At 38.0% G+C, this 14,911-nt stretch overlaps 1 protein-coding gene across 1 annotated transcript in view; it reads left to right on the forward strand.

Moving 5' to 3' along the window:
- The window catches only part of LOC132760967 (doublecortin domain-containing protein 1-like), a 57,936-nt gene that overhangs the window by 27,628 nt on the left and 15,397 nt on the right, over positions 1-14,911 (forward strand). Inside the window, exon 3 of the mRNA XM_067466909.1 lies at positions 13,286-13,456. Coding sequence (XP_067323010.1) covers positions 13,286-13,456 — 171 coding nt within the window. The remainder of the gene's footprint in view (positions 1-13,285; positions 13,457-14,911) is intronic.

Genomic DNA, 14,911 nt, shown 5'->3' on the forward strand with positions numbered 1-14,911 from the left:
ACTTGTGCGCCAGCTGCGCCCGTACCTCGCGAAGGCTGATCTGGCCGGGGTGGTCCATGCCTTAGTCAACTCTAGACTGGATTACTGCAATGCGCTCTACGTGGGGCTGCCCGTGAAAACGGCTCGGAAATTCCAATTGGTCCAGCGGGCAGCAGCCAGGATGCTAACGGGGGCCCATTACAGAGAGAGGTCAACCCTTCTGTTTAAGGAGCTCCACTGGCTGCCGTTTATTTTCCAAGCCCAATTTAAGGTGCAGGTGCTTACCTACAAAGCCCTGAACGTTTTGGGACCACCCTACCTGCGAGACCGCATCACAGTCTACGAACCCACACGCTCACTCCGGTCATCAGGAGAGGCCCTGCTCGTGATCCCACCCGCGTCGCAGGCGCGTTTGGTGGGGACACGGGACAGGGCCTTCTCTGTGGTGGCTCCCCGCCTCTGGAATGCCCTCCCGAAAGATCTCAGACAGGCCCCTACCTTGGCGGTTTTCAGAAAGAACCTGAAAACCTGGCTGTTCCAACGTGCCTTCTCAGATTAGGAACCCCACTACCAAAGCCCAGAAGCACTTTAGTAGAGTTAAGATCACCCTCACCGCACACTGCACTTATATTTTAATCCCATATCCCTCCGACACTTCAGCACTTTTAATCCTGTACCCTACTCCTGGCCGGCTCAGTTTTTAATAATGTCCTGTTGTACTGCTACTGTTATTGTTTTCTGCTTTAACTGTTTTATTTGCTATGTATTGTATTGTTGTATTGTGTTGGGCTCCGGCCTGTTGTGAGCCGCATCGAATCCCTTGGGAGATGCTAGCGGGGTACAAATAAAGTTATAATAATAATAATATAATAATAACTTCAGTATTAAATGGATGGCCTTGAACAGATTTTCAGAGCTTGCACAGTATCAGAGGAACTAAGACTCAAGAGTACTCCTATGAAAAGAATTTAACTCGTATATCTTCATCACTTTCTATGTTTGCAGACAACTTTCTAAAACAACTCAGGAGTCCAACAAATAGCAATGTTTACTTTAGCAATTGAGAGAGAATGGGTCACTCTGAGTTGTCATCTGTCCAAGATAGTGAAAATGTCACTCACTGCTGTGAGAAATCAGTTGTTGGCTAAAACACGGAAATGAATTAGCAGGCTCATTTGTGACAAAACAATTTGGCAGACTAATTATTCCACTTTTGCCTCATATTTCTGTTTCTCCAAAGGTTAGTTCTTATATATTTTAAACGAAATCTTGGCCTCCAAATTTTATAGACACTAGCGTCATGCCTGAGAATGTGGTGTTTAAATGATGCATACTGTGAACATATGTAATAGTGCACATTAAAGGCTTTAAACCAGAATGGGAGATAGTCTGAAATGGAGCCCTAATGTCCATCAGCACACCTAAGTGTAAACCACATTGCATGGAAAACCAGTTAAGGGACAGGTGTTCCATCAGTCTGCACATGCAGTGGGGAAGGTAAAAACAATCTTGATTGATTAATTGATTTCACATATTTGTATCCCACCCTTCTCACTCTAAAAGGGGACTCAGGGTGACCTTACAGCAGGCAGCAATTTGATGCCAATACATATAAATATAAAAATAAGCAAATACAATTAAAACCTTACAATTAAACATTAATTATTAAAACCTCAATTAAAATCAATTTCTCCACAACCTTGAAGCCATAGATATTACTGGAGTTGAAGCCACTTTTATGTGCTCCAAGTGAAATTGCTTCCTCCTCTACTGGTTTCACATTAACCTAAGTGGTCAGTGTAGCTGTGCTCCAAGACCTTTTTCAGACTTTTCAGAAAAGGTTTTCCCATCCCTTTTCTAAAATGATGGAATTTACTCCATTAATCTGCCAGTCCGAACCCAATCATCCCATCAAATCAGATCCAAGAAAATCAGGATGAGGATTTATTGGCGAAGAGTGGGTGCAGAAACTGCTTTATAGCAAAGGAAGCTTATCACCCATTGATATTCCCTTCTACCCTTTATCATATTATTGGTTTCATAAGAAGAAAGGCCTGCCCGTGAATCCAATCGTGTATCATTGTTCTTAATTATTTTCTGTTTATTTGTATTCCAGGTGCAAATATGTGTTTTTCTTTGAAAAATAGTACTATAAAATGTCTCTCTGGAATAAAACTTAAGAAGCCATTCTATTTAGCTATGGTACACTGTTTTCACTTTCATTACAGTTTTATTGCTACTGCAGAGGAAAATGTTAACTAAGTTCTTACTTTTATGGAAAAAGTGTAGTTCACAATGCCAAGACATAGTGTGCTAATCATAAGATTCTGTAGGAAATATTTTAATGAATAACTATTAAATCAAGCTTTTTTTCCATGCAAAGCTCCATGCTGTGAACTTGACAGCATGTTCTATAAAAGAAATAATACAAAATTGCAGTGAAGCAAAAATTGAGCATTATCTTCATGTAGATTTATGGAGAAACCTTATTCTTTACGGGAAAAGATAAGGAATTTTTACTAATTGTATTGCAATATTATTAGTAAAAATACTTTCTTGCAATGTTTTTTAAAGTCCAACAGTGAATTTTATTCTTGGGTATCAGTGGAAATCCAGTAATTACCATATGCCAGAGATAAGAAAGCATGTTTATTTTGTACAACACCACCCATTTCTAGACCTCAACTATGTGTTTCAAAGTCAAACCTTTATGCCTACATTTCTGTGCACAACAAGGAGTTCTTAGCTACTTCCTTCTGGAAGCTCCCCCAGCTCCCGTCTAGGGGTCATAAGATAGAGAGCGGATTGCTCCTGGAAGGAAAAATCTGCCTTTACACTCACAGTATAAAAGCACTTTGTATAAACACACAGGCTTCTCAGAATCCTAGTTTAAAATACTATGTTACTCAGGAGATAATCCTCTACACCTCCTTTGCTTCTTCTTAGCTGTACATTTTACACATCTCCCTGATGTACATATCTGTTTATTCCAAGCTCCAAGTTTTTTTCATGAAAAGGAATTAAAATATTTCCTGCTATATTATAGTAACATTTTTAATCTTCTAAATTTCATCCATGTGTTGTTACATATGAATAGCATATTGCACAAATAGTGCTTGCTTAATATTGGAAATAATATGAGAGCATTATGAATTGTGGAAGTGTGTCAAAAACTGCAGGTTAAGATGATCCTTGATCAGAAAGACTTCTAAACATGTACTGCTGTAGATAAGGAAGGGTCGTTTTCATTCCCTGATATTTTAAGCTCCTCCTCTACCAATTTCTTTTAATAGAAGGAGATGTAATTACATCAGATCCACATTGGTGTAGACGGAATTTAGCAAGGGAATGGGTGAGTTTTGGATCCCACAGTACTGAGGCTGCTGTTATGAAGTTTGGCTCCGTACCCACATCTTCATACAAAATGTACCAATTTGACACAAAGACAGAGCTACTTAGAACAGGAAAGAACTATATTGGTTTGCATTTTAACACAACTCACAGTAATTTATTGTCCACAAACTTAACACATAAACTGGAAAATGCAATCTATCTTCAGTTTTTGCACTTCTCCAATTTTTTCAATACATCACACTAAACTTTTACGTGCTGATAAAATGAGTACATTGGTGGAAATAGTGTAACATTACATACATAGGCAAAGACATATATTAGGGGGAAATGTTGAAACAATTTCATCCAAAATTTGTTTGCATTTCTATGCCAACTTAAATGTATTCACAAGTTGACATGATAATGGAATGAACTTGTGCTTGAGATGAAACAGATCAGTCCATCCCCAGGAGCTTACTATAGGTTGTAACAGATGTGCCATTATGCACAAGTGAATTTCAGGTCTGTTTTATGTAGATAAAATTTTATCCTACATTCCTTAAAATATTTAAAAATCTAGACTTTAAACTTCTCATATAATGTAGTTCACTGATAAAATGTATATACAGTATATAATAAATGATTAGACTAGATTAGACCTGGCATCTGTGTTGTCTGTTCTTGTAAATGCCCAGAAATATATCAAATATTCAATATATGCCTTTTGAAGTTTTCTTTCAGAATGCTACATCTCTGGTTATTTCTGAAAGAATATCTAAGAAGCATATTAAGTTGCCCTGGGTCTCATCCCTGTGGGCTTCCCCATCGTAAGGGAAGTGAAAGTTTATTAATACACATGTAAATAATAGGCTTCTTCAAAAATTTCTAAAGGTTTGAAGTTGGAAGAAATTCAGAAGTTTCATAAGTTGGATTGAAAGTCTTTAGACTTTAGAAGTTAAATTTACCTAATACATTTTTGTTTGTACTTTGTAAATCTTGGAAGGGTCCATCCCAAGTCAGCTTGGTCTTCATTTCCTTGGTAAACAAGCAAGCAGGCAAAGCCAAAAAAGAGAGCTCCCATTCCTCTGTAAATTAATGGAGTCTCACCATTAGGAGAAGGGAAAAGAGGGAGCAGTGTTTACTGGGAACAACACAGAACTCTGGGAAATGTAGTTTGAAAGAGGAGCTGTATGCCAGAGAATCCAAATGCCCTGCCCTAAACTACATTTCCCAGAATACAGTACACTGCTCAGAATCACAAATATTTGACCCTCTGTAGCCAGCCAGAGTTCCAATAAATTTAATATTCTGTGGTATTATTTTTGTTCCTGGGTTATAAATGTCATTTCCTAATTGGGTCTATCATAAATACATGGCAAAAGTTTATTCAACTGCAAACACTTTGTATTTGCACGAGGGACATTGTGTTATAGTATATTTTGCTGTAGTATACTATCCAGTCCACCAACTTATCATCATCATCCACCCATTTAACAAAATTTTTGGTGCAAAAACAAAGTTCCTGGAATAGAACTACTACTTTCAAAGTAAGGGCCACACAATTAAATGGGAAATAACTCTTTCAAACTAGGAACATGTCTTCTTCTTCTTCTTCTTCTTCTTCTTCTTCTTCTTCTTCTTCTTCTTCTTCTTCTGAGGCTGGATGACCTTCTGGGAGTGCTTTGATGGTTTTTACACTGGTTTTTGTTCCTGGGTTATAAATGTAATTTCCTATTTTTTTCTATCAAAAAACATGGCAAAAGTTCATTAAACTGCAAAAACTTTGTCTTTGCATGAGAAACATTGTGTTATAGCACATTTTGCTATCCAGTCCACCAATGTAACATCATCATCCACCCATTTAATAATGTTTTTGGTGCAAAAACAAAGTTCCTGGAGTAGAACTACTACTTTCAAAATAAGGAATACACAATTAAATAGGAAATAATATTTTCAAATGAGGAACATATTTTCTTTATTATTAAAAACGTATTTATAAAAACTTTGAAAATTCCCCAAAAATCGGTGGATAAGTGAAATGCTCTGAAATTTGGTGGGCTAAGAGTGGTAAGTGTACTTTTCACCCCAATAGCTGTAAAACGAGGCAGAAAGGAGCCCCTGAAGTTTCCCCACTTGTAGTAACTATGTACAATTGCTATAATAAAATAGTAATGAAATTTCATTACTCTCATTTTAGTAATGATTTTTTCATTAACTACACTTTAGAAACACTTTCGAAATTAAATGCCAGCACCCCTAGTTTTGCAATGACTTTACTGTTGAACTATTTTTAATGGATCACACATACCTAGTAAATAGTCTAAAGCCACTAGATCCCATCTGAACTTGGAAGCTGAACAAGGTGAGCTCTGCTTACTACTTGGATGAGAGATCACCACTGAGGAGCTGTAGACTATATTTCAGAGGAAGGAACTAATACATCTAAATATTCCTTAATACATCTAAATATTCCTTGCCTAGGGAAATTGTATGAAATTCATCAATCACAAAAAGTGACAGGTGACTTGAAGGCACATGTGTTTTGCTTCTCCATAGAGCTAGTTCTAAACTGCCAGCATTATACCATAATATATTACTTAAAGCATTCACCCTTCATAAAATGTATGTTTGTGTTCATGGATTTGGTACTACTTTTCAGATTGGTATTTAATAGGTTTCAAATGAGCCTGAAATACTCTTCACTAAGCTTATTGTTATTTTAAAATTATACCTCAAAATTAAATACCGGAAAAATAAAATATAAAGGCCATCTCTCAAACATTTGAAACTTCCTCGTTGATTTATTCAGTTCATATTCTAGTTTGTCCCCTGAATGGAACTCAAGGTAGCTATATCATTAGAATCTATATCTGCCAATTTTATTACTTTTGCCTTGGCCCAAAACTAATAGTTAAGTTATTAATAAATTAAAGTGAGAGCAAATCTATTATCATCCAACTTTTTATCACATATATTCACATATAATTTATTTTAGCAGATTGAATTTATTGTTTGTTCTCAGCCTAACAGATACAGCCACAAGTTTGCCATGGTGGTATGGAAAGACTTTAAGAAAGGAAGGGAATGAGTTCCTATCCTCCTTTTAGTAAGCACTTGTTCCCACATCAGTTATTAGCTAGAATGTACAGATGAGAGGCAAAAGTGGTAACAAGAGCCAGACAGGACCTACGACAACCAGGCTGTACCTAAGCCAAAGCTGAAAAGAAGCTGTGACTGTGGAAAGTACATTACTTTGCTTTGCTGTGCCTGGAAAGGGGTTGCTGCCTGAGCAAGTGGCATAAACTGAGCTTCTTGAGTAGTGGTCCCCAAGGCTTTCATTTTTCTTTCTTTGTGCAGTCAACTCTTCTAACTTTCCCCTTATTATTATTATTATTATTATTATTAACTTTATTTGTACCCCGCTAGCATCTCCCGAAGGACTCGATGCGGCTTACACCGGCCGAAGCCTCAAAACACAATACAATAAAAACATAACACAACAATAAACAAAGCAAATCAAAACAATTAAGCAAAATAACCACAATGACAATACATCAATACATCAAGACACTATTAAAACTGGTTCGGCCGGCGCAATGGGGTACAGGGTTAAAAGTGCTGAGATGGCAGGAGGAACGTAGGATTAAAAGTGCGGTGTGCAGCAACATTGGTTGTGCTAAAGTGCTTCTAGGACTTGGGATGGGGATTCCTAATCTGCAAAGGCACATCGGAACAGCCACGTTTTTAGGTTCCTTCTGAAAACTGCTAGGGTAGGGGCCTATGGGAGAAGCTGACAGAATAATGGACACTTTACCCATGACTTAGGCATATGCCTGAGCATCAAGGTTTCTGGTAGACACTGACACATCTTCTCCGAGTCTCAGTTCTTTGTTGGAAATCTTCTAACATTTTGGAACTTGTACATGGTCCCACAGCTCTGTGAGAGAGAAATGGAGTGGGGGGTGTGCTGTGCTAAATTCTTTATTCCCTCAGGGGAGAATGAATAATTTAATCAATTTTCTCCCCACTGCCAGATGACTTAAAAACTAGGTTGTGCAGATAGGAGAAAGCCTCAGGCAGTGTGTGTATAGAGGTAGCCAAACGAGGAACAAGGAGACTGTAGTTTTCCTCTCTTCAGTCTTCCATCCCCTGGAGTGAGAAGGATGCCAAGCAAGTAATAGGGAGGCTACAGTTTTCAATGACTGATTCAGCTCCCTCTCTCTGCCCACCCACTTGCTGCACAACTTCTAGGGGAAACTCAGTAAGAATTGGGGAAGCTATTGCCTACTACAATTCTCTCTAGACTGTTACTGCCTTTCATTTGACATTGGGAGAGTAGGTGAGAGCCACACAAGAATCAAGGAGGCTATAGATTTAAAAGAAATATTTTTTTTCATGTGTGCTGGCTATTGAAACACACCTCACATCAGTCTTCGCTAGTCTGCCATGCCACCCATACTTTAAACATTTTCCCTACCAGAACAGCTAATATAGTTGGAAGTCAATTCTACCCCTGCCTTTAAACAGATTGGTCTTCACAGATAGGTTACTTACTTAGGCGATCCCTTGTTGTCCGAGTATGATGGCCTTCCAAGTATAGGGTCTTGGCAATGGATATGTAGGTGATTGTAGAGCCATATTCTTGATCCATATGTTCTTCCACAGTGAGGACATTGGTTTACAGATGGAAGGTGGTTCCGGTCAGGGTTGGCTTGATGCGCCTTTCTCTTGGCACGTTTCTCCCTCTTGCCCTCCATTCATGCCTCTTCAAATTCCACAGCACTGTTGGTCACATCTGACCTCCAGCTAGAGCATTCAAGGCCAGGGCTTCCCAGTTCTCGGTGTCTATGCCACACTTTTTAAGGTTATCTGTAAGTCCATCTTTAAATCTATTTTCCTATCCACCAGCATTCTGTTTTCAGTTCTTGAGCTGGGAGTAGAGTAACTGCTTTGGGAGATGGTAATCGAGCATTCAGACAAGATGGTGGAGTCCAGCGGAATCGATGGCATTTGTCCACCCATCTTCCTAAGAGATTTGCAGGATTTTCCGGAGGCAACGCTGATAGAATCATTCCAGAAGTTGAGTGTGATGTCCATGTTTTGCAGGCATATAACAGGTTTGGGAGGGCAATAGCTTTATAAACAAGCACCTTGGTATCCCTATGGATGTCCTGATCCTCAAACACTCACTGCTTCATTCTGAAAAATGCTGCACTAACAGAGCTCAGGCTGTGTTGTATTTCAATGTTGATGTTAACTTTTGTGGAGAGGTGGCTGTCAAGGTAATGGAAATGGTCAACGTTTTCTAATGTTACATCATTAAGCTGATATTGACAGCAATTTCCAGGGGGTCAGTGAACTACAGAGCACCCTGAAAAACCCAAAGCCTCTCATGGATGCTTTCCCTAGTATTTAATTTAGGTAGTGAATCCCAATAATTACATGATCATGCCAGGGCTTTAAAGCAGACAGCCCTGCATTTCTGCCACTTGCAAAATACTGGAAAATGTAGTTTGGGAAGGCAAGGACCCACCCTCAACTACATTTCCCAGAATTCTGCAGGTGGCAGAAATGTGGGGCTGCCTGCTTTAAAACCATCTTTTGATAATGTGGTTAAGATTACTGCTAAAACAGGATATTTAGAAACAAGCATATCAGGATGAGGGGGGCTCTGAGTTTTACAGAAGTTTTTTTATGAACAGACAATAGAATGCTCTGCTTGGAAGCAGTGGCTGGATGTATACTTCCATATAATGCAGTTTTCAGAATGCAGTTTAACTGAATGCAGTTTAACTGAAATACACTGCCATATAATCCAGTTCAATGCAGTTAAACTGCATTTTGAAACTGCATTATATGGCAATGTAGATCCAACCAATGTCTGGTAGTATTCTCTATACTCAATAGGAGGATGCTTAGTAGAGGGGGGGGGGATACAGTACAAAATGTTGTGGCGGATCACATTTCTTTTTGCTAATTCTGGCTACATGTATGTCTTTTCCTCTTGCAGACATAGACCTTCACTATAGGAGCTTTCTAGAGGCTAGAAGTCCAGTTTACAACTGGAGCTGTACCAGAAAGAGAGTAGACAGCGTGTTTTCATGTCATTTTTGAATATTTATTTCTTCTGTCTATATACTGGCCCTGAAAGAGTTTCATGATGGGTTCATTTCCTTGGGAACATAGCCATATGAATATATTTATAAGTAGTACCTAAACTAGGGAATATATATATTCTATATACATATATAAAATGCACAGAAACATTACATGTACCATGCAGTGAAAAACATGGCAATGGAAGCATTGCTATTTTCAGATTGGCACTCTAATGGAGGTATATAGATAGCGACAATGACTACCACTGTTACACATAGTCATCTCTATATGGCAGGAAACACCAAACACAATGTTAAGAAAAATAGCTTGCTATCTATTTAATCTGAACAAAGATTAGTCTAAGCAACAGTCTCTCTCATCCTGGTTCTTACAGTCTATCCACTCAGATCCATACAGGGTTTTCCTGGAGAATGGGGGATAAAATGTGTGTGTTTTCTTAAGCACAATGAGTGTGCATTTCTTTTCCAAACTGATGCATGCATAAAGCTTTCCTTTGTGGAAAGGATTCATAGGGTCAGAAAATGTGTAAAGAGAAAGGCTATATATCTCACAGCCCTGCATGTTTCCACATGGATGCTTCTCCACACACAGAGACTGAATTATGAACAGACCTATTAATACGGGGATCACAAAAGGTCAAGTTTTGTCTTCTTTCAGAATTGTATTTGAATGAGAGTGGGGAGGGATTTTATGTTAGAAAAAAGCTATTCACAGTGAAGAATTTTATACAGGCTTTTTATTTATTTGGCTTTTAGAACATACAGTGGAAAAAAAATCTGAGGTGAAATCTGAGGGAACACAGACTTGAAAGGTGGGTTTGGTCACTTACAGATTGACCTTTGAAAGTATATTGTTTCCAAAGGAATTTTTTTAAAACCCCAGAAAAGCCATTTTGCAGAATGGTCTTTGTTGACAAAAAGTTTCTTTGATCTAGCTGAAGAAACATTCAGAGCATTGATGACCAATAACTGCTATTTCTTTTTTGTGTAGCTGCAGCTCTAAAGCCACAAACTGTCGCTGAATTAAATAATCTGACTCAACAGGCAATGCTTAATTTTAACAAACAATTGTAAACAGAGATACGGTAATTGAATATTTATAAAAATTAAGTTCATAGTTGAATCTAGAATATTAAGGATAAACAGCAGTCACATCATGGGAAACAATACCAACATATTAAAACATAATCAAAGTATGTGGAAAAGTTGTTTAAACAAAATGTAAAGGGAGCTAACTTTTAATATAATCTATAATATATATATCCAAGAGTGAATACACTGTTTCCCTATCTCACACCTGACAATTTAAACACTTTGGCCCTTCTCTGCCTAGCACTGCTTGCAGACATCGCTTGGTTTTGGAAATAGATGAGATTAAGATTTATTTATTTATTTATAATCAAAATTGAATCCCCTCTTCCCATTTGGGCACCTTTAGTAAAATAAAACTATTTGTTAAAAAAAATAAGGAAACTATTGGACTCACTCCTGGTGTATAGTGCGGGACAAAATATCGAGTTCAATGTCAATTGTGCTAATAGAATGGCACCATTGTAGATTGGCTTTTACTTTGAAGTCTTTCAATAAATATCTTGAGGGCTACTGCGTGAACAGACTCCTGGACTAGGTAGGCTTTTAATAGGAAATGAGTACCATTCAGCATTTTTGGACCTGTTCCTCAGTAATAGTAATTGAGAGGCATACTGTATCTGATATTAGAGGCAATACATAATAATCATTAGCTTTTTATAAAGTCTGTTCGGTGAGCCCTTGGTACCTGCTGGAGTTTGGTTTCAGGATGCCTGCCCCATGGATAGCAAAATCTGTGGGTGCTTCTGTCTCATTACGTACAGGATTGGTCAAAAGTCACAAAGGAGGTTCCATATACAATGGTATAAAAATGATGTCCCATATATAACATAGTGGAAATCAAGGTTTGCTTTATAGAACAAAAAAAATCAAGCTGTGGATGGTTGAATCCACAGATACCGTCTGATCACCATCCAACTTAGATTTTTACCAAACATCAAGGTAACAAATTCTTATGCTAAACTGTGTGTAAGAATATTTTGGTCTGTTCTGGATCTCCTATCATTCATTCAGCTTTACTGAGGCCCCTTCCACACAGCTTTACATGGCAGTGTGGACTCAGATAATCCAGTTCAAAGCAGATATTGTGGATTATCTGCCTTGATATTTTGAGTTATATGGCTGTGTGGAAGGGCCCTGAGTGATTCCAGCTTCCATTTTTTCTGAGAGTGAGGAACAAACATCTCACGATCTACTTTCTCCACATCCACAGTGATTTAAGAATTAAAAAACCTCATTTAGATCTTATCATCATAGAAATTGTCAGACCAATAGATCTTATCATTATAAGAATTGTCATCCCTTTTCCTACAGAATCCACCTACAAAATTTAACAAACAACTTTGAAAGCTAATAACAGCTACAAAAGCTTGCTACAGCAATCTTTCTCTAAGTTAATCTCAATATCACTTTGCAATGATGCTTTTTGAGAACTCTGAAGTTTAGTGTGGGTCCGTCCAGGAGCTTTCATAGCAAACAGGAGGGTGGGCAGATGCGGTTCCCTCAAAACGTGGGAGGAAATGCTACAAACTGCAAAAAAAGAGTGAGATTTTCAGGTGCAGGAATATCTTGGTTCTGAGCCGAAAATTTGCATCTTCGAATGTCTATATGTCCCTGCATTTGGAAAACACGAGGTTTTTAAATTTAGGTTTATTCCCAGGTTTTAAATGTTTGTTCCTGACGGGTCTGTTCCTAAAAAGATGACAGTTGAGTAGAATGCGAAAACTTTATTTTTGTGCCAGAAACTTCATGAAACATGTGGAGGGCACATTTTCTCTGGCCAGGACAAAGTTGCAATCACCTAGACAATGTTGTACCTCTTTTCACAATAAGAGCAATCAAACGGACATGCATAACCCAGGAACAACACCCTGTATGCACAGATGGTCCTGCATCTTATATAACCCAAGAACAGAACTTATACAATGATTCGCATCTTTGCATCTTCACATCGTAAGTTTTATAAAACCTGCTGAAATTTCCGGTGGAAGTCCCATGGCAGCCATCTTGGGAGCCTCTAAATTCCACAACAAAGCCACAAGTGTTGGACGATGGAGGCAGAAATCATGGGACCAACAGGTCTGTATGTAGACCTCTTCTGAAGTCCTGGGATTTTTTGCCCCTGATTAAAACCTGTGATTGGTGCTGTCTGGAACCACTATGAGATAGGACTTACCTTTACAGGAAACATACTGAATCTTCTTTGGCAAAACCTGTTCATCTATTTGCTTTATAGTTTTATCTTTAATAACGTTTTCCATTCACTTACAAGGAACAGATATGAAGTTTGTCTGCTAATATCCCAGACACTTCTGGTCCCAAGCATTTTGGTTAAGGGTAACTAATCTATTACCAAGTAAATATATTAAGTTGACAGTGATCAACTGTTGATGGTGATCAACAGGACCCCAAAGTAACTGTTTTAATCATAGTTGATTTTGTTATAATTACAATTAGAGGTGTAGTTGGCAGATATACTAACTTTATATGTATCCTTTTTGTGTGTGTGAAATATGCATGCGTATAAATGTAGTCATTAATAAAGTGCATTCTAAAGAAACCTTTCTAACCTAATGTTAATGTTAATGTTAAATAATTTCATGCAACATAAAAGCAAAGTGTTATTTTCAGTGAGGAGATAGCAGAGGTCTATCGGACTGGCCTGTTGATTTTCATATGTCTTTTTCTCTCTAAATTTTTCTTTCTAATAGGTGTGACATCAACAATTGCCTCCTACTAACCACTATTGTAATTTAACCCTACAGGTGAACAAGTTGATTGATGAATTGCAGGCAGCCGTAAAGAGCTACAAAGGTCACCTCTCAAAACTTCTCCCTCAGTTACGAGCTGAACAAGAGCAATGCACTTCATATGTCTACCAGCACATTAAAGAACTTCCTGCAAACACACTTCTCTCACAAGGTCTGCAGCTAAAGGTAATGTGGTAATTTCTCAACTGTGATTTTAAAAGGCATTTCTTCAATAATATTCCAACCACATTGTACATTTTAATTTTGATTCTTCAAAAGTGAGAATTTGATTTATTTCTTCCAGTATTCCAATTCATTAGTATTTAATTAAACCAGCAGATTAAAGATCTATAAATAAATGCAAGAAGGCAGATGTATATAACACTGTATATGCAAAAACTTATTTCTAATACGAGATGCATACAAATAATGTCATTTATAAAGGGCACACACTGCAGGTTTTCCTACTAAAATGCACAAAGCCAGGGACATACTGAAAGGAGTAACAACATGCATATACTTATGAATAAGCTATTAGAGTCAGAAATTGGGACTAACACATAAGGAAAAATAGATTACTTGGTTATGCATTGCCTTTGTTATTAATAAGGAGTTTAATAGCTTTAACTTAGCAATGGGTTCAAATTACAGGAAAGAAGATTCCTCCTGAACATCAGGAAGAACTTCCTGACTGGAAGAGCTGTTCAACAGTGGAACTCTCTGACTCCTTGGAGACTTTTAAACAGAGGCTGAATGGCCATCTGCCAAGGATGCTTTGATTGTGCTTTTCCTGCAAGGCAGGAGGTTGGGCAGATATGTATAACCCAGGAACATCACCTTCTTGTTCCCAGGCACAAGTACATGACCAAACCTGCCTGGACAGATGGCCATGCAGCCCCTGAATTATAATAATAATGATGAAGTTCTGTTCCTGGCTTGAAAGTGTCAGTTCCTGTTTAATAGTGTAGCCCTGATTTTGAAAGTAGTGTTCCTTCTCCACAAACTTTGTTCCCGCAATGGCCTTTTTGCGGCCTTTGAAATCCCGTAACAAAGCAGCAAGTCTGGATGTCGCAGGCAGAAAGCCCAGTATTAACAGGTCTGTGTGTGGACCTGCTCTCAAGTCCCAAGGGTTTTTTTTTTTGTCCCTCATGGAAAACCCGTGATTTGGTGCTGCTGGAAGTGCCCTAAGTGTGAAGTAGACTCCTTTTCAGGTTTCTAAAAATGTATTTGTTTGTATTATGAGATGATTTAAACAAGATGAACACAAAGAAGATTTTAATGCAATCTGCCAGCCCACTATTCTGCCTAATTAGTTTTTTTAATGGTTTAACTCCTCATGTTAAGTTATCTTCACCCGGTCTTGGTTGAAAAGTAGATATTGCCATACTACTTTGTTGCTTACATTACTTAGGAAGGAGAAAATCTTAAGCATATTACAACAATATTGTCAAGACGTTGATCTCAGTGTGAGAGTAATCAGACATCCCTGTTGGTGTTGTTTGTCTGTTGATTCTATTTCCAATTTATTTTCCTAGAGTTCTGTAGTTTTTCTTTGGCTTTTGCTCTTTAGCTGATACACAGGCATTCTTCCTAGGTGGTCTGGTTTGCTGTTTTAACCAATATTGTCCTGAATATTGAAAA

This window comes from Anolis sagrei, chromosome 1 (genome assembly GCF_037176765.1).
Source record: "Anolis sagrei isolate rAnoSag1 chromosome 1, rAnoSag1.mat, whole genome shotgun sequence".
In the NCBI taxonomy this organism is placed as follows: Eukaryota; Metazoa; Chordata; class Lepidosauria; order Squamata; family Dactyloidae; genus Anolis; species Anolis sagrei.